The sequence below is a fragment of the Mus pahari genome, chromosome 10 (assembly GCF_900095145.1).
Source record: "Mus pahari chromosome 10, PAHARI_EIJ_v1.1, whole genome shotgun sequence".
NCBI lineage: Eukaryota > Metazoa > Chordata > Mammalia > Rodentia > Muridae > Mus > Mus pahari.
This window is the reverse complement of record NC_034599.1, coordinates 10,548,141-10,569,140: the sequence shown is the minus strand read 5'-3', so window position 1 is coordinate 10,569,140 and position 21,000 is coordinate 10,548,141. Positions and strand designations below refer to the sequence as shown.

At 46.0% G+C, this 21,000-nt stretch overlaps 1 protein-coding gene across 1 annotated transcript in view; it reads left to right on the top strand.

The window, feature by feature from the left end:
• The first annotated feature begins 6,516 nt into the window (after positions 1–6,516).
• The window catches only part of Hephl1 (hephaestin like 1), a 60,666-nt gene continuing 46,182 nt past the window's right edge, over positions 6,517–21,000 (top strand). Inside the window, exons 1-2 of the mRNA XM_021206689.1 lie at positions 6,517–6,683; positions 20,164–20,408. Of these exons, the coding sequence (XP_021062348.1) occupies positions 6,517–6,683; positions 20,164–20,408 (412 nt within the window). The remainder of the gene's footprint in view (positions 6,684–20,163; positions 20,409–21,000) is intronic.

The window sequence follows — 21,000 nt, the reverse complement described above, 5'->3', positions numbered from 1 at the left end:
TTTGTTCAATCTCAACTTCAGCCTCATGCAGGAGCTGATGTGACCTGTATGCGACAGCACAGGCTTGCAGGTCCCAGGCTGCTCTCTGTTGAATCCACTTTGAGTGTTTCTATCTGTTGTCTGGGCTGATGCATATAAAATGCTATATAGCATGCAGTTACATTTCTGTAAGTTCTCAGTGTTTATTCATATATGTATGCTTCTCTAAAACTCTGATGAGCCTTAGCTACTGGAAACCCTCTGAGTGAACCACACGGAGCCAGGTATCAAGGCAAAAGCAAGAGGAATTTATTGTTCCAGTGCACTGGGGTCCTCCTGGGTACACCCAAAGGAGAGGCGGCGACTCTGGGCAGCCTGTTCAGCCAGTTTTCATACAGTATTCAGGGGTGGAATAGAGCAACAGCCACTAGGCACAATGTGATTGGCAGAACAGTGTAACGTTTAAACTGATTGGTCCTTAGGGAATGAGGTAGCAAGGGTTTCCCTTATCTGCAGGTGGCCAATGGTCTGTCCCCCCTGTGATCTTTCTGAGGAATGTAATCAGCCTCTCCCTTCTGGAGGGGAAGGGGCCTGGTGGAATTTTCCAAAGGCCCTGACCTCTTCATTCCCCCCTTTTTCTTGTGGCTGCTTCAACCCTGAAGCTATTGTGGCTAGTTATGCAGCTCATATTCCTGGTCCTCTGTACTTAGCTCTTGGTATCTTTGTCTCAGGACCATCAGCTGTATATATCTATGGAATCTTTAATAAAAGCAACTAAGCGATTTAAAATGTAAGGGCCAAAGGTCAGAAACAGGAACAAAATAATCAGAGGTCCTAACAATGCAGAAGTCAAGGTAGTAAACCAAGGGGAGTTGTTAAACCAAGATTTGAACCATCCTTGGGCTTGTTCCCTCTCTCTCTTTCTCTTGGTTAGTCTCTCTTGCACCTTTGCCATAGAATCTTTAACCACCCCTGAGTGGTCAAGGTAAAAGCAACATTCTTCTCTTAGGGCTGTGCAAAGCCCTTCCTGTTGTAAAAAGAGTAAATCTAGACTATGGCGGTTCTGTAGAACTACTTCAGAGAGAGAGAGGTTAGGGACTCTTGAGGGTGGGTGATTCATTCTTCCATCCCCTCTGTGTATAAGTCTATGGCAGCCGTGAGCTTAATCCATGATGCTCCAGTGTCTGAGGGGGCATTCTTTCTGGCTTCCTGCATTACCCTCTGTCACTCTTCAGTCATGAAGAGCACTCTCACGAGTTGTTGGATATAATCCCAGGTGGGCTGATGAGTAAATAAAACAGACTCAAAGAGATTAATTGGCCTCCTGGGGTAATCTGAAGGATGGTGGTGGTGGTGGTGGTGTATTGGGCCTTCCAGTTGTACAAGTCAGCCAAGGAGAAGGGCCAATATTGCACAGCCTGATTGCACTTTTCTAGAAGCCCCTATACCCTCAGTGGGAGAGCCACCATGGTATCAGGGGAGTTAGCTCTCAGATTTTGGGTCCCCATGATGGGAACCAGGAAGTTGGGGTTCTCTTACCACTCCTTCCTCCGGTAAAGGGGGGTACAACATCCCTGGTCCTGTATGGGCTAAAGATCCTTGGGGCCAGTGCTGGCGCTGTGGGGGCAAGGGTAGGGGGATGTGGAGGAGGAAGGTCTTGGAGCAACAGGTCCGCTGTTGAAGGGTCTTGGAGGATCAACTTCTTCTCAGGCCCGGATCCCTCCTCCCATGTTTCCTTCTTCCTGGCAGCCAGGACCTTCGAGATAGGTCTTGGGGAAAGAAAGGATTTTATCCATTGGGGGAACGGGGTGGGGTCCTCCACTAGATTCTTCCAGGTAAGGCTCTTGGTCTGAGTGCCCGAGGGATCCTGGCCTAAAGACTCTTTCCTCTACTGCTTTGATCACCTGCAAGTCGAAGGTCCCTATGGACAGTCACCCTACTCTGAAGGTGGACCACTCTGAGAATCAGAGAGTAACTAGCTTTCCCTTCTTTACTAGTACTGACAAGTTTTCTCCTCCAGTGGTTAACTAGGATGTTTAATGGGGTAGATTCAGTTTGTCCAATGTCCAAAAATATCATCAGTCCAGGTCCAAGAACACAGAACAAGATAACCAATACCAACAAACACAGAGAAAGACAACACACAGTTTGCCCCTTCCAAGGATGCAGTTACAGATAGTTCACCCCTTCCATGGACTCAGAAACCAGGTTATAGGAAGACTCAGCTCCCGCAGATACTGTCTTGCATTTCCAAAAGGAACAGAGTCTTCTTGGCTCCCTCTGGGGGGCTTGATGAGTCCTCCAGACTCCCCACAGTTGCAACATTAAGGCACAGTTGCCTGCTGCAGTTTCTGCACCAGACACCGTAGACTCTCCAAGCTTCCCTCCCCACCTGACTCTGCCTGATGCTTGCAAGAAAACTGAAAGTTCCAACAGACTTACAGACTCAGACTGACAAACAGCAAGACCGACTAGAACCGCAGTACCTGCTGGAGCCATTCCTAAGATTCACTGCTCTCTAGTTTGTCCCCACAGGGGGTCAATTCCTGGCCAATGTACCAAATATAAGACTCTGATGATCCTTAGCTACCGGGGACCCTCTGAGTGAACCACATGGAGCCAGGTATCAAGGCAAAAGCAAGAGGAATTTATTGTTCCAGTGCACTGGGGTCCTTCTGGGTGCACCCAAAGGAGAGGCAGTGACTCTGGACAGCCTATTTGGCCAGTTTTCATACAGTGCAACAGCCACTAGGCACAATGTGATTGGCAGAACAGTGTGACTTTTAAACTGATTGGTCCTTAGGGAATGAGGTAGCAAGGGCTTTCCTTATCTGCAGGTGGTCAATGGTCTGTCCCCCTGTGGTCTTTCAGAGGAATGTAATCAGCCTCTCCCTTCTGGAGGGGAAGGGGTGCCACATGCTCCATGACCTCTCTTCTAGGAGGGAAGGGGCCTGGTGGAATTTTCCAAAGGTTCTGAGCTGACCTCTTCACTTTCATCACGTTACAAGTTTCTACAAGGTCAAACTCCAGAGATACAGGAATGAGCAATGTTCTGTCTTTGCCCATAAGACATCTGTGCTATGTATGTGGGAAGGCAGATGAATAGATTATAGTGATTACTGTGCCCTGGAATAAATGCATGCCAAATAGCCTCTGCTCTGATTGGAGCACAGATGAAGGGCACAGTGGTTGCCATCAGAGTGGAGTAAGAATGAGAAGAAATCCCGTGTCCCTGGGGACCATGTCAGGATCAGCTGCAGACTCACATCAAGGCCCTTAGCTCTTGTCCTGAAGGCCACAGGAGTCACTGAAAACCCTCAAGAAGTGGAGATGCCTGGTTCTGTCCACATTGGGAAGCTGACTCTGGCACTGGTAAGAGAAGCTAGGAATTTCGAGCTCCACATGAGAGATAAAGAGGCTCTACCAAGTAAGTCAGGGCCCTGATGAGGCTGGGTTGCCACTGTTTGCTACAGTGGTGAGAAGACTGATGGACGGTCATGGTCAGAATCTGGGATGGTAGGAATCTCTGAAGGAGAATTAATCTATTTCTTTTAAAAGTGCAGGTAGTATTAAGATAGGTTATTATAATTACTATTTTAAAATGATACCTCAAACTGGGCACATTATAGGCAAAAGCAGGTGGCTCTCTATGAGTTTGAAGCCAGTCTGGTTTACATAGCAAGTTCCAGGGTATCCAAGGCTACATTAAGCTCTTCCTACCTTTCTCAATCAATCAGTCAATCAATTAATCAACTAGTCAATTAATCAGTGTAAAGGGACTACCTCTGCCAAGGTTACCTAAAACATTATTGGTCTGATTTGGTTGTTCTTGAGCCAAAAGTGTTATTTAAACACCCTGAGCTTTAGGATTATACCTGTCAGTCAACTTTTAATCATAGGGGAAGGAGGGGTTCCACCCATTTTTGAGGAGCCAGTTAGTGACAACTGGAAGGGGGGAAGTCAATTTCTTCAATGGTGTAGCCACTGGTTAGTTACCTGTGTTCCAGCAAATCACCTACCTATCACGCTCGTGTAGGCAACCCTAGCTAAACCCAGGGGCTCACATTCAGACTTGAAAGGAGGGGGTGGATTTTCTGGAAAGAGAGGTTCAAGTAGAGATGGGGATAGTGAGGGGGCCGTGGGGCAAATAAGATCAAAATCCACTCTGTACTTGTGTAAAGTGTCAATAAATAGATAAAATACCCGTGTTATATTTCAGAGAGATGTGTGGTATCACGTCATCATAGATCCGCCCCAATGAGTTTATTGGGGAGAACAGAGGGTTATTCCGTCCGTTGGAGGACAAATGACAAGTTTCACGCTGTTTCTGCCCAGCAGAGCTGAGAGTGAATGTTACTCACAGGCTTTCTAACTGGATCCTTGACACCCGTGGTAACCACATCTGGCCCTGTCAATCACATCATGTGCTTTCTTCTGTTCTGTGGTAGCAGGGAATCCTTTGAGGCCAGGTTCCTTTCTTTGGGACATACAGATACCTTTTGAACATTTATTGCCTCGGGGTGGAAAATTTTCAAACTGTTTTTCAAGAATTCTGTTTTGCCATTTGAAACAGACTCTTTCCTTGTCATTTGTCCTTCGGTGACTGTTCTGTCGAATGTATCTGCTGTAGCAACTCTGATCTATCCTTGTATACCGCCCCCCCCCCCCACATACACACCTTTATAATGCAGACTGGCCCTGAATTATCTGTGTAGTTAGAGCAGCTGGCCTTGAACTCTGGGCCCTCCTGCCTCTTGGATGCTAGGATTGGGGCATGGGACATGATCCATTCTGTAGACGTGGCTTCGAATCAAAGACAGCATCACAGCAGCTCACTGAGTGTAGGACTCTTAGTGGGAAAGTTAACTCTTCTCCCTCTGAAGCATCAACATGTCTCTTGGTTCTACCTTAGGGAAGAATTTACGCCAATGGGATTTGTTTGGGGAAGGTTTGTGGTAGCTTCAGAGCATCCTGATCTCCTGGATTGAGAATTTGTTTGGCTGGGACAGTTCCATGTCCCAAAGGTTTCCACTTCTCTGTCAAGGTGGAACTCACAGCTACCCTGGGGTTCTCTAGAGTGGCCGTAACTGTCCTAACTCCATGGAAGCTTCCAGAATCATAGAGTCAGAAGTAGATTTGAGAGAAAAAAAATATCCTGTGGAAGTCAGTCTACTGGGAGAGGGGTGGTGTTAGTGAATCCAAACTGCGAAGCACTTTGCTATGAAACAGTATAAGCAGTGTACATTTTATAGGGAGAGTTAATATCTAAGACCCGTGCTGTGGAATCTCTATGGTACATGTTTGTTTTACAGAAGGCATGTTGCGTAGAACTTTGGCAAGAAAAGTAGGAAAAGGCATTTTGGGAGAAACAAACGTAAAGTAAGATCTAGGACAATACTGTATGGTTTCTCAGTGCTGTGGGAACAAGGACTCGAGTGGCTAGAGAGCACCTCTACTGTGCCGGGAATGGAGGCGGGCACTTTGCAGACATTGTCCTCTGAAATCTTCTGGAGAGTTCCTACGTCTGGTTTCACAGGCAGAGCCTTGGAGCAGTCGGTCGATCCCCTAGTGCCGTGAAGTTGGCTGGTAGTGGGCTTGGGTTCAAGTCCAAGTCTGTCCAGCTTCAGAGCCCTGGAGGCTGTTTGCTTCACACTGAAGTGTGGCCCAGGGAGGCTCTGTGTGTGCTCCGACTGCCTCTTTTCCAAGGCTGGACAAGGTCTCTCCACACTGAGATTCTAGGTCACCACTCAAGGCACACGGGGAAGCACTCTCATTACCTGATTATTCAAAGATCTGCTACTAACATTAATCTTTGTGGCCCGGAGGGCACTTCCTCCTCTGATGCTGTCTTTCATCCCGAGGAAATGATTTAGGGGTGTCAAAGTCTAAGCTTTTGGTTGACTAGGGCAACCAAGCCCCTCAGCTTTGCTGGTGGGGTCTGAAAGTATTTCGGGGAGATGAGAAAGTTGATGGGTCGGTAGTGGGTTTATGGTGCTGTTAGAGCTTTATGTGTTGACGTGAGTGTTTTCTGTAGCCTCATAAAAACAAGCCAGAAGGTATTACATCATCCTTTCTGACATCTCAAAAGAGATCAGACCTTTTTCTATGCTTGGACTATTTCCTGATGGTCCACTCTGGCCAGCCCACTTTTCCAATTGTACGAAGTTCTGAAATAGGTGTGTTCTGAATCGGAGAGGTAGGGGAGAACCCATCTCTCAGATGGTTACCCTGCTGTTCCTGGGAAAGACAAATGACTCATGTAGAACAGAGTACCCAGAACTCTCAGAAACAGGCCCGTGTAGCTTGGCAGTGAATAAGCCAGTCATGCATCTCTTGGGTGGCTGGCAAGTTTGTCGTCATAGCAATTCTCCCATTGAGGGAGGTCTGCTTGCACAAGTTGTCAGCCCATGTCCCAATCCCAGCCTCCTGAGGAGGAGGGGCCAGGCCAGTCCATTCCTTATTTATAACTCGCTCTGAGGGGGAGGGATCACCAGGTTGACTCCCTTTGCAGGCTGCCTGCCGGAGTTGCATTCACAAATGTTTCTGAAGCAGCCAGGTGGCTGCATTCTTCTCGAGTTCCTGGGTCTGCTTGGACTAGTTGGTGCGGTCACCAGAACTTACTACATTGGCATTGTGGAGGAATACTGGAACTACGTGCCTCAAGGGAAGGATGTCATTACCGGGAGGAGTTTCTCAGAAGACAAGTGAGTGAACTCGGGGTCCTCACAGACTCCCCGGGTTGACCTCTTGGCAGCTCTGGGTCAGGGAGGTTGTGCTCGTTGTGTTCATTAGGTGGCTATGATGGAGGTGGCTATAAGGCAGGTTTCATTTCTGCCTGAGGATTCCTAACCCAGGTATGTCTGTAACTTGTGAGAGAAATTCCCATCTCTCTCTCTTCTCGCTGAGCCACCTGCCGCTCTTGACTGTGAAGAGACATCCCCAACCAGGCGCTTTGAATAGTAGCTTTTCCTTGGCAGCTTCTAGAGGATTTGGGGACTCTGTTAAAAACAGAAAAGCAAAGGCAAACTTGTGAGAATTCAAAAACTAAGCGTCAGAGCTGTTTTCTTCGTGGTGTTTTGGGAATGTGCTGTATTTACCAGGCTGCAGGCTGTCCTACTCTCCTTTCGTGATGTAAGATGTGAAACGAGGGTGATTATAACAGAAGTGGTCATATTTGAAGACTTTCCTGTGAGTCTACTTAGAAATGGGTCTTCCTCTGTTGAGCCATTTGATTTACTGATCCATTTGGTCCTTCATCCCAAAGGCAATGCCTTCTCAATGCAGGGACTCAACGACACATTTGGTGAAGATGGTGCTGGACTATCTCTGGCTTTTAAGCTTAGCAGAGAGCATCCCTCCCCTCTGGTACTCAGTGTCTCCGATATCTTAGTTGTTCCGTGGTCTCCTTCTGAAGCCACCTGCTGGCACTGTAAACTGTGACTGTGTGCTTTTGACTTCGTGGTTCTCCGTGCTGTAGATCTGGCAACTGAATTTATACTCCTTCTTGATACCCAGAGCCCCATTATATTCAACATCTACTTTCTGTTTCCTAAAGATGAGCATATATGCTTAAATTCAGGAATGGCATGGAGTCTGCCAGTAAATCTTCTGGAGCCAGCTCTCTGTCTAGAGGAAAGACTTAAGATCCAGCCGGCTTTGATATTCAACTTCCCACTGTTCTAACACAGTGGTGGCAGTCATGTCCTGTCTTCTAAAAAAAATTAATGAGGATTCTGCCAATTTGGTGGACAAAGAGGTTATTTATTTGTTTGTTTATTTATTTATTATTTTTTCCTTGAGCTTTGTACTAAAAGTTTTTGTTGGATTATTTCCAAAGAAAGTATTTGATACAGTCTTGTCCTTCTGTTAATCACGAGAGTGGTCTTTAACTCATGGACAAGACATTAAAAAGTTCCCTATCTCTGAAATTAGAGCTTTGCTGCCAGAGAGAGAAGTCACTGGAAAATGGCCAGTGTGAACAGCTACAGGGCATTAGACTATTCAGAATATATACATGGGGTGTGATGTGGCCAGGATAGCTGTTGTGGGTTTTGTTTTGTTTTGTTTTTTGACCCAGGACTTGTATTAGGGACTCTTAAATCCACATCTGCCCATGGATGTCATTATTCCCATTGTTTCAACCAGGAAGGGGGCTCTGAGGTTGACTGCTTGCTATGATTTAGTAGGCACATGACTTCCAGACACCTGGTTTGGGTCCCAGGGCCCATGTTTCCTTTTTCCATGCAACCTATTTCTTGGAAATGTTGACTATTTCTTCCCAAGCTAAAGCCAGCTTTAAAGGAAGGGAGAGATCTTAGTGTCATGAACTTTCTAGAAAAGTCTTCAAGAGTGCATTTCATCTCACCTGTTGCCTTCTCAGAGAAAAAGTTGAAAATGGTCCTGAATGGTCACTGGCCAAAATGACTTCCCACACAATGGTCAGGGGCCACATTGACTTCCTGCATTTGTTAAAAACCTCCAAATAACATAAATACTCATGACTAAATTTCCATAAAACTGTGTACAAAATGAAAAGGTGGGATCTCTCTGTGAATCTCTTCAATAAGAAAAAGGTGCTTTTAATAAAGAGCAATGCCATAGATGAGAATTCTTAGAAAAAGAAACTAGACGCGCGGAAGCCATTTCTGTGGACCAGATCTGAGTGGGGCAGCCCCACATCAGTTTTAGCTCAATATAAGTGCGTTCCTGGCTTTGGAAGCTGGCACAGGGTGATGTCACATTGATGATAGCAGGGTTTCAAGGCTTTTCTTTTTACAGAGTATCATCTTTGAGAAGAGCTATGGCTATCTCTTGAAAGGGGAATGCAGATTAATCCATGGTGCTTACCGAAGGGAGCCATGGTAGGTGGCTCAGGGATAGTTACTAAGGAGTATCTTTGTAGTCGACAGACTTCACTGTAGTATCCAGAACATACCCAGGCCATGGTGGAAGGACATATATGAGCCCATCATTCACACTCTGGACTCACTCAAGCACCATGGAGAACGCCGGCCAACATATATTGAATAACTTTTCTTTCCACAGAACTGTTTCAGTGGCAATATCTCATTGTATCTTTAAAGTAAAAACAAGTTCCTTTATCAGTATGGACAGATTCCATCTTGATAGGCCATTGTTTGGGTACTCAGACAAATGTTTAGCACTCAGAAGATCCAAGAAGCCATGTGCCCAATGTTCCAACACAGTGGAACGATCTTGAAAAACAATCTAGACTTCGAGATTTTGCTTGCCGTGCAGTGTTGAATGTGTCACACTATGTATTGCTTTTCTAAATATGGCTAAGGATGGAACTGAAATGAATCCCTAACATCAGTTCAACATCAGATTTTATTTTTGAAACCAAATAAAAAAAAATTCTACCTAGTTTTTCAGTTCTAGAGAGGCTCCCACCAGTCTTGAAATTGAAGGCTTAAAGACTTAGGAAGGAGAGTGTGTCTATGGGAAGACACTTTTTTTAGGAAGGTTCTGTATTTTATTTTATTTGCTCTCTCTGTATTTTCAAAAATAGATTTTTAAAAATGTGTGTCTGTGAATGCGCACATGCGTGTACAGGTGCCATCAGAGGCCATTTGCGTTGGATTCCTTGGAGTTAATGTTACAGGCAGTAGTGAGCTACCCACATGGGTGCTGGGAACCAAACTCAGATTCTCTGCAAGAGCATGCATGCCCTTCACTGCGGACCATTTTCTCAGGCTCCCCTCCATATTCTGCAACTGCCAACTCCTTGTTTATAAAGTTTTTCTCCTACAGCCCTGTGTAGATCCAGTCTGTTTCCTTTCTAACCAGACTGGGGTCCTCCTCATACATAGAGATGAGCTGTTCTTCTTCCCTCCCACCCCTTACCTCTAAAGCCAAAGGAGGACGGTGGCCAAAAGCCAGACATCCCAAGTCTCTGGAGTCAAAACAAGTTGCTCTATCTATGTAGCTGCCCTGGCTTCTCTCCCTTTGGATAAGAAAAATTGCAAAAAGAATAAAAGAAAAAAAGAAAGAAAAAAAAAAGAAAAATTGCAAAGGAAAAAATAATAGGAGAAAAGGGGTGAGTACCAAGGCTTCAGCAAAGCCACGACATTTGGAACTCCGAAGTCAAATCTGAGCTTGATCACAGTGTTCAAAAATACAGCTTGGCGTGCCAATCAGGAATGTTTCCTAGAATGTATAGGCTTTCAGAAGTGTGTTTTATTTAGAAACACCGTCCCCATGTGCTCCTCTCCCTCTTCACTGGGTGGAATGGGGACACTGGTTCCTTTGATTTGCCTGGCATCACTGTCAGCATTCTGACCCATCTATGCCAGGCCTGCTGGGCCTCATAAAGAACTTAATTAAGGCGTGACTGTGCTTCAGTGGTAAAGCCTGGTCATTAATGGGGCTGCGTGGGTCATCTTAAAAGCCAGAGTTTTTTTTTTTTTACCACAGACCTCGTTAGGCAAGCACTGTGTGTGCAGCTTCTTCCCAGTGGAATGCAGGGCTGCCTGCGGATGTGAGGTGCACTTGATCATGATGGTGGCTGTTCTCTGTTGAAGACTCAGCATTGGAGGGGTACTAGAGAGTGCCATCTTACTGTGGTCCCAGCAGCCCATTGGTAGGGCATCCTTTGCATAGTCTCTAGGTGGAGGGCCTAGGATGTTCGTCTGTTCAAAGAAAGGCTGATAGAGGGAACAGGAAGGTGGAAGGTGGCAGAAAGGATTCCACAGAACAAAAGGAAACACTTTCTTTCATTAGTCCTTGATCTTGGATGAACAGCAGCTTTCAAGTTTCTTTCCCGTTGGCATCAGTTGTGAACTTGGACAGGAGAGATGGTTCTGTGGGGGGAGAATACTTGACTTGTAAGCATGAAGACCTGAGGTTAGAGCTCCAGAACTCACATAGAGCCAGATGTAATTATGATAGTGTGCATCTGGAATCCCAGCACCCCTGCTGTGAGATGGGAAGTAGAGACAGAAGAATTCCTGGGAACTTAAAGGCCAGCTAGCCTCATGTATGCCATGACAAACAGAGGGAGGTATCATTTCAAACAAAGTGGAAGCTCAAGATGGTTGTCCTTCATAAGTTCTCTCTCTCTCTCTCTCTCTCTCTCTCTCTCTCTCTCTCTCTGACACACACACATACCACCACCACCACCAATACCACAACAACAACATCATCATTAACAACAACACAAGATTTCTAAAAACCATGAATAGCTTGGAGTTGTTGTTATATATCTTTTACTGAGAAGTAGTTCATTTTAGTTCTCCAAAAAGAACAGGTTGAACAAATTAGGATTTTTGTATTTGCTAAAAGGCAGCCCAAATGTGAGCATCTTAAGGTGGATAGACAGACTGCATGATGGGAATTTAGGGACAATCTGTATTTTTTGGCCCAACTATCCTTAACACGAAGCTTCCTTCTTCAAGAGTATTCATGCTGCATTGGCCTCTAAAGGACCACCATGGGGACCTCACACAACCATCTGGGAGTGTAGCTCAGTGGTAGGGTGCTTCCGTATACGTAAGGCCCCAAGTTCAATCTCCAGTACAAAGGAAAAAGAAGAAATCCCACGGAGCTAATTTTGTTATACCTCAGTGGATACTCATAGGAGACTGGAAAATAACATCATTCAGTATGTGCTTCTTGATGGAATTTAACTCTGTCATGAAGAAAATGGGGGAACCATTGACACTATGAGGATCTGGAAGCTACTATCTCCTCACTCCCAGCAGTCAGGGACATCTTCCTTGTTCCTTGCCTTTCTTCCTGCCTCCATTGCTGGGCCCCTGTGAGCTAAAGCACACACAGTATGGCAGCTAAGGATTTCAGCATCCTTTCTGTACTCTGAGTTTTGTATGTTACAGAGACCCATCTGACCCTAGGCAATGGGACTGTGAAAATCAAATGAGACAAGGTAGGACCCAAGCTTCAGGCAGACTTCATTTTCCTCTTCAGAGAACTAGGGTTAACAACACTTGGAGGTACATTAGTTTCCTATGCCTTCGACCAATTGGTTACAAACTAGGTGAATTCAAACACTAGTTATTTATTCTCTCCCAGTTTTGGAAGTTACAAGTATAAAATAAAAGCCACACTCTTTGTGGGTCCTAAGGGACAAACAATGTTCCTTGCCTCTTGGACTTTTGAAGGTGTCTAGTGTGCCTTAGCTTGAGACCGATTCTTTGCAATCTAGACCTCCATTTTCATAAGGAATGGTCACCACTCTTTTTATTTCAAGGACTTCTAGAGACTAGGAAAGAGAAAGACTGAAGTGGCTGTGTATCTCTTTTAACCTAAGAAAGCTGACCCAGAAATGATCAAAGCGAACACTGCATGAGCTCTGTTGTACTAGACACACTTAGTCACAAAGCTTTGAGGAATTTTTTAAAACACAAGTTCTATGTACTCCGAGAGGCTTCCATGAAAATCAAATGAGACAAAATAGAACCCAAGCTTCAGGCAGAACTACAGGAATCATAATGAAGGAATTACATGAGAGCACATAACCCAGATGGCTGTTAGCAATTACCCATCTAATTAGGGAAGGCGTGGCTTCTGAGTTCTAACGTGGAATCTGCCTCCACCCTTCTTGCCTGGCATGGTCCTGTTTTCATTTTTGTTACTCTAAGAGCCTAACACATGCCCGGGTCACATATTCTGCTGACATTAGCTTGCCACTCATCTTTACCCATATCCACACGCCTCCATCACTCCAGCTCTGTGTAACATAACTGGCATCAACATCAAAAACATGGCACTGCCATTTACCCGTGCGTAGGTTTCCCAGTCAAATGTAAACTCTCTTGAGTATCTTGGCCTCCATGTATAGTTCCAAACCTCAGTTGCTTCATGAAAGGTGATGAAAAAATAAACCCCAAATGTGCAGGGACGAATCTCTGGTGGGGTGCACGCAGTTTGTGAGCCATGAATTCCTCAGACCCTAGCTCTGGAGCCACCTCAGCATGGCTGGCCACTGCCAATCTGACTGGCCTCTGGAGGTCACTGTTTCCATCAGTGTGGCCTTGGCAATGGCAAGGAATTCCCCACCTTGGCTTTCAGACAGCTGCTAGCGGAGGACCTTCTGGCCCACAGTGGACTCCTGCACAGGAGAACCCGATACCTCTCTCTTAGAAGCTATTCCTGTGCTCAACTCCCACGAACCTCTGCTTCTTGGGAAGGATTGCCTTCTAAAGTTTGAAGCAGTAGGGCTTCTGTCCTGTGACTTCTGCACACACTGGATACTCACAGATGTGTTGTGTAGACGATCAAAGAAACTCTTGCTTCGAGTGCTTTCTATTCTTTCTTCTTTTCCTTCCCCCACCATTTTGAATATCTTTTTTTAAAAAATACTATTTTAAATTTTATTCCTGGTTTTTGATATGGTCTCATTTGTTTTTTTACTTTCAGTATTTTTCAGTCAAAATTTTTGCTACAAGCCAGGTAACACTCAGAAGCAGAGGCAGGTGGGTCTGTATACCAGCCTGGTCTACAGAGTGAGTTCCAGGACAACCAGGGCTACATAGTGAGACTTTGTCTCAAAAAAACAAATAACCCAAACAAAACAAAAGCAAAAGAACAGGTCACTATAAATTTTGTTGTATGACAACAGGAATGATTTGTAACTCTGGCTGCACACCAGAGCCCTGCATTTGCCACCAGCCAGGTTACAAGGCCAGTAGCAACAGCCTTCACATTTCAAGGGCTTGTTCACAGAGTGCCATGGACGGGCTCCAGGGACAGCTTTTGTCCCAGAACCCGGAAGTCCTGGCTGCTTTGATCTTGAGCTATCACTCCTCACAGAAGCCCTCCTGTCAGCAGAGGAGCGGAGGGTCTTACAGTGACACATGCCCTGACCCAGAAATGCTTTGTGCCACTTCCGTGGACACCCTGCGTGCTGGGAGCCTAGCATTGCAACTTAATGCAGGAACAGGACCTTTCCACCCAGAGGCAGCTGGGCAAGCTCAGGAAAGTTTTACCCAAAGAATGATTTGGTAAGAGTGGGGGAACTATGGAAGCCATTACTTTGCCAGGAAGTCTGATTCAGTGGCTCTGAAATGGGACAAATGTCCCTAGTGATTCCCATGAAACTGCCTAGTGACATCAGAGAGCAACTGCTTCAGAAATCCCAGCCACGCTCAGACATTGAGGGACAGGACTGACATCTGTCTAAGCACGGGCAAAACAAGTCGCAGTGTCACTCTGGGACGAGCTATGTGCCATGCTGCCCTGCCGTGGGAAGTTAGCCACACTTTCCTCCCCCTGGTGCTCTGTCCCCTCTCTTGTTTGATGGGTTTTCCAGGACAGTCATGGTAACACCTGTGATTCGGAGGGTGATGGGGAAGACTCTGGTGGGGTTTGGGTTTGGGGTTTGGGTCAGGACCTTCCAGCAGAGTGTGAGCATGCCTGCTCAGCTCATGTGATCTGTGCGTGCCAGGAGACAGGGTGGAGAAGTGTGGAGCATCCTCCACTCTACTGCTGGAGTGGCCAGGACCGTTGCACAACCTCTTACCCATCAGTCTGAGTGCAGAGGCACAGCAGCGCGGTTGTCACTGCCCTGCTGGGTGACCCAGTGTCTGTCAGTTGTTATCAGGCAGCTCTGCCCACGCTGGGGCTGCTCCATGACTCACTCTTTTCTCTAAACCTGTTCATTTAGGGGCTCTACTGAGAGTTCTCCACTCCCCCCAAGAAAAAGCAAATCAGCACGCCCCCCAAAACAATGTTTTAAATACATTTCCACTTTGTGTACACAAATCTACAGTGTGGCCATGGCAATCCCAGGGGTTTAAACTGTGCCAATCCTAGGGTGTAGCTGTACAGCCTAGACTCTCTATTCTAAGCAGTGTTTTACATTTTATAGTATAGTATCTCTAACAGTGAAAGTGAGTTCATATGCACAAAATAAAACCCCCATAGTATTATGGATAAGCAATCCCATCCCTCACTCTTGCCTGTGGTCTCTGTCAGGCATCCAGTGCTTTTAGATGCTTTCATTACATGTTCTCATGTGTATATTGTTAAAACATTCAAGCAGATGGGTTGTACTTCATATTCTGGTGTGCAGTGTTGGTATTTTGGTGACAATATGGCACTGACCTCCCTCTTGTGATATGCACCTGCTGAGGAACATGTCTGTTTTCTAGACTTTCTCTATTACAGCCATTCTCTACTTCTCAAACAAAATGGCCACCTTGTTGGTCCTGTTGTGTAGACTGGAAGCTAGACCCAGGTTTCTGCTTCTGGGGTTCTGGCTCTATGGCTCCTGGGATACTTCCTCTTCTCTGGGCATGCTCCACTCCTTCCTGAAGGCCCTGAAGCCTCCTGGCTGGTGTAGTTAGTACAAGGGTGGGCAGGGTTGCCATGTCCTTGTAGTGTCCAGGGAAGAGCAGGGAGACAGTGCCTGGGCAGGAGAGTGATTTGGGGCTCAACCAATTGATATCTGCTAAGCTCTGTGTTCAGCTCTCAATTGAAGGAGAGGCTGACCACTGGGCAGAGAAGGCAGTGAGGCAGTGGACATGCTCAGCCTCCCTTTGACTGAGCCAATGGTGCTTACTCTGAGGTCCACAGAGCAGCCCCCCCCCCCGGAGTTGGGTTTAGTGGTCACCTGTTAGTATAAGGACACAACTTTGGGGTCTCCCTGACCTGTCGCCTAACTCCATCATAGGAAACTAACCAAAGCCTTTCTCTCAGTCCTGAACAATCCTTTGCCCAGAGAAGTTTCGCAAGTTGGAATCCCCTCTTCCTTCAAAGTCATTTCCAAACGTTATCTTCATGTGTACATGCGGTCTGTCTGTGACAGTATTCATCTGAAGGTCAGAGGACAACTTGTGGGAATCGGTTCTGCATTTCTACCACATGGCTTCCAGGGATCAAGCCCTAGTCTTCAGGCTTGGTGTCACCTTTTCTTGCTAACCTCTCGCTGGTCCCATTGCTTCAGCTTGCCTTTGGTGTCATGCTGTATCTGCTTAGATGTCCTTATTTTTAACTCGCTACTGTTTGTAACTGAAAGGAAGGCGAGGTGTTTGGAAGAGGCCAGCAGGCATTAACAGGCAGCCCCAGAAAAGTAAAGCCAATGATAGCATGTGTCGGATTTCTGAGATATGATGGCCACACTTTACCCTGGAGCTGGGCATCATGGGATGGTACCTGTGTCATTTCATTAGCAGGGGCACCCGGTAAACGAGCAAGCAAGGAGTCTTCCCTAGACATAGCATTCCAAAAGAACTCAAATGTGTGCCAGGCATTGCATCATTCATGAGTAGACAAGCCATGCAAGACCCTGAAGCATCCTGTCTGGCCTGATCAGGATCAGCTCCAGAGCAGACAGCTGTGTGACCTCCCTCATTGCCCCATGTGACACACCTCAGCCATGATTCCTTTTCTAAGCAGTTACTCCCCGAGATGAAGCAAAAGGCAAACATATGCCTGCCATTCTTATATACCTGGAGGATATCTTCTGCAAACATAGCTTGCAGCACTCTCCCACCTCTAACTTGCCAATTTATGGGCCAACTCAGAGGGGCATTGTTTGCTAGTTTGTTTATTTTAGGTTTCAAGGCAAACAGCAATGCTTCCATGGAATTTGCAGTAAAAGATTGGACTTTAGGAAATTAGTGGGATTTAGGAATAGTAAAGTCGTTTGTCTTTGATAAGCGTACCCTCCAAGGATGGACAGAACGTGCTTTGGAAACTACTGTTACTGGTATCTGCACAGAGCACTGAGTATACAGAGGAAGGGAGAGGGAAGAATCTGGGGCTGGAGTGATGGCTCAGTGGCTAAGAGCACGTGTTGCTCTTGTAGAGGACCTGGGCTGGATTCCCAGCATCCACATAGTTGTTCACAGCCATCCATAGCTCCACTTCTGGGTATCCGATTCATTCTTCTGACCTCTGTGGCACCAAACATGCATGTGGTCTACATACATACATACATACATACATACATACATACATACAGGCAAAATGCACTCACATAAAATAAAACATCTACATCTAATTTTTAAAAAAGGGAAACATTTCAACTGACTTTGAAAGATACTTGGAAAAATAGATACAGATAAACAAAGCAAACCAACCAACTAAACAATCAAAAAACGAAGCAGAGAGGGACGAATTATTTAGATTAACCATCTAAGGGATACTGTCCAGTAATACAGGTCCAAACAAACAAACAAACAATCAATCAATCAAAAAATGAAGTAGAGAGGGACAGATTATTTAGATTAACCATCTAAGGGATACTGTCCAGTAATACAGGTCCAAACAAACAAACAAACAATCAATCAATCAAAAAATGAAGTAGAGAGGGACAGATTATTTAGATTAACCATCTAAGGGATACTGTCCATTAATACAGGGACAAGATAAAGGCAGGACCTGGCTGTGACTTGTTACATCTTGCTGAACCAGAAAGCAACCCTGGTTCCCAAGTTGCAATGACTGCTAGATAAGCCCCACCTCCAAGAGGTTCATCTGTCTCCAAATAGCACCACTATCTGGGGACTGAATGTTCAGGCATACGAGCCTGTTGTGGAAGCGCCACACATGGGCAGAATTGTTGTGTGCCAAGAGCATGAAGAAGATGAGAACTTGGAGCAGAGAGAAAGGAAACCAGGCAGGGAAGGAAATGAGGGCTGGCTTTCTGTAAGGGAATTTAGCCACCCAGACTGAGCCCCTGGGTCTCTGGCTTCCCTCACATGTCTTCTCCTCCTCTGTCTGCCTAAATGCTTCCGCCTTCTAGAAGGTTCCCATCTCCTGCTCACCAGAAGATGGGGTCCTAGCTACTAGACATGTGTCATCCCTCTGAGATACCTGTAAGGTGGGCAAAGTTACTCTTCAGAATCAAGACTGCTGGTAGCTTGCAGCTAGTTGATGCTGTACTAACATTTAATATCCCCGAGGGCTCCTGCTGAATCTAGTGCTTGAATTTTGGTATCTTCTTTTCCCATTTTCTTTCTCCTCCCAGCCTCTCCACCCCCTCATTGTGTTCTTTCCTTTGCCTGTATCCTCTAAAATGTCCATACCACAGCCATAAGAAGAGTCCTTATAAACTGATTACCCCGTCAGGAATGCTGTGCAAACCCCAGCCAGTGCTTCCCAGGGAAATTGGAAATTCTTCAAACTGGAATTGAAGCTTTTATCACTGACCACCCAAAAGCACACATGTAGCCATGTGGACTCATCTTGTCAGTCCTGTAGCCGGCATGTAACCCATTTCCCATCTATCACTCACTCCACTCCTTCCTCATTGCTTGCTCTGTCCACAGCTTGTGGGTATCTTCCTATGTCTCCTTTCTTTCCTCAAAGGCACGTGACTTCTTTGAACTATCCATATTTCTAGAAAAGTTTTGCCTGAACTGTCAGACCTCACAAGAGAAGCTCCATTGTGCAATGCTGGTGGTTAATGGAGAAACTCACAAGTGGTCAAAATGCAGAGAGTAAGTGTCTGTGGAGGTCTCAGTAATAAACAGGACATCCGTGTCATCCCTGACACACATGTGCACGCGCGTGTGCACACGCGTGCACACATACATGCACACACACAGATACACACAGGCACAGATATACAGGCACACGCACACATGCTCATGCATACACACATATACACATATACATACTCATGCACACAATCATACACACACATACATATGCACCTACACATTCTCACAGCTCAGGGAAGATCATGGAGGAGAGGATAGAAAGACTGTGAGAGCCATGAGTTGGGAGAACCAGTGTTTAACTGTGTCTTCTGGGTACAACAAAAATGCTGACTGTGTCCTCACAACAGCTGTGGTAGCCTGTATAAGATGTGTGCACGATCAATACAGTTGCCTGTATAAGATTTGCACACGATCAAGACAGTTGCCTGTATAAGATGTGCACATGATCAAGACAGAGTTCCCTGTATAAGATGTGCACACGATCAATACAGTTGCCTGTATATTACTTGTACACGATCAAGCCAGGTACCATTCTAGTAGGAAGTAGGAAGGGCTCATGAGCCCTCGCCTGCAACTGAAGCACATTGTTAGTTGCTGAGTGAGTGAGAGAAGGGTTTTCTTAAAGGGTTGTGGCTTCTGATAGTCAGCCATGCTCCAGTGGATGCTCCCACACCCAGGAGTATACAGGAGCACAATATGGACTTGGCAATTATAAACATTTTTTAAAGGAGGACATGAATTTGGGAAGTGGACTCGTGATTAAGTCTGGACCTGGGAAGAGTTAAGAGTCAGGGAGTGAATATGATCAAAATACATTGAACGTAACACAAAATTCTCGAGGAATTAATAAAGATATTATATAAAAAAGAAAAGGTCGGCCTGTGTTTTTTTTTTTTTTTTTATTGGCCTCCCACAGCTTTGTCCAGCACTTGACTTCACCTCAATTAGAGTCCTTTTAGATCTACACAGTACTGGGGAGACATTGAGGGCATGGTAAGTGTGAATTAAATGAAAGCTGAGGGGGCTAGGGAGGTGGCTGAGGTACTAAGTCCTTATCACACTGGTGGGCTGTGTTTGTAATTCTAGTGCTGGAGGGTGGAGACTGGCAGGTCACCAGGGCTCACTGCAGGGCAACCTACTTGAATCACTAAGTTTAGGTTAAAGCAAGAGATCCTGTCTCAAATGACAAAGTGGATAGTGACTGAGAAAGCTCCCTGAGGTTTGACTATGGCCTCCACACAAATGTGCACAAATGTGTACATAGACCAATACGTATACACACACACACACACACACACACACACTCAAGTGCAGGTATGTATATATGCACATCCCCCAACATGTACACACCATACACACACACACACACACACACATACACACACACACACACACTCAAGTGCAGGTATGTATATATGCACATCCCCCAACATGTACACACCATACACACACACACACACATACACACACACGCGCGCGCGCACACACACATGCATTCAGACACATTCACAGATTGGATGGGAATCCTGTAGCCTGTAAGGGGTCAGTGGACAGTGTGACCCAGAGCACTCTGCTCTTCTTATGGTTTGGCTATGAGTACTGTTCATGCCTGTTGACTTATCCCTTCCACATTGGCAAATTAAAAGTAACTTTGGTGGGCACAGTTAGAAATGCTAACAAGCTTGATGACCCTTTAAGGACACACTGGACAGGCTTATCTTTGAATTGCAACTGAAAATGTTTTCCTTCTTGCTTCCAGACTTGCGACCTTATTTCTGGAGCGAGGGCCCAACAGGATAGGTGGTATCTACAAGAAGGCGGTTTATAGACACTTCACAGATGGGAGCTACTCCACAGAGATCCCCAAGCCCCCCTGGCTGGGGTTCCTGGGGCCCATCCTGAGGGCAGAAGTGGGAGACGTGATCGTTATCCACCTGATGAACTTTGCTTCCAGACCTTTCTCTCTGCACCCTCACGGTGTTTTCTACAACAAGGATTCGGAAGGTGAGTTGCCCTTCTCTGCCACTGGCTCTTGTTTCTGTTTGCTTACACAGATAGCTTCCTGACATTGTCAGGGTCAAAGGGCACACTGGCCCTAATGCTTTCTCATAGTCTCTCTCTGCCCTCTCCCTCCTCATTCTTCTTCTCTTTATTTCCCTCTCTTCTTGCTTCATCTTTTTTTTTCTTTTTTGAGACAAGCTCTCTTGTAGCTGAGGCTGACCTTGGACTTCTGGTTCTCTGCTCCCAAGTGCGGGGGTTGCAAGTACACAACATCACTTCTGGTTTAATGTGGTGCTGAGGACTGAACTCAAAGCTTCACACGTGCCCGTGGAGGACTCTAGCAACTGAGCTACAAGCCCAGCTTCTTTTTTCTTCCTTATGTTTACAGTGAACAGGGTTCTGAGCCCCTACACCCCCTCAAGCTGACTGGCTTTCCTACATGCCCTTCAGAAGTTTCTCAGAAACACTGGCTGAAGGCAGCTTGCTCCTACCCGCAGTCCCAAGCCTGGGCTGTGGGATGGCTATCCCTGTGCCGCCTGTCTTCACCGATGTTTCTGGGGCTAGACAGAAGAGGTAAAAGAAGATCTGGGCAAAA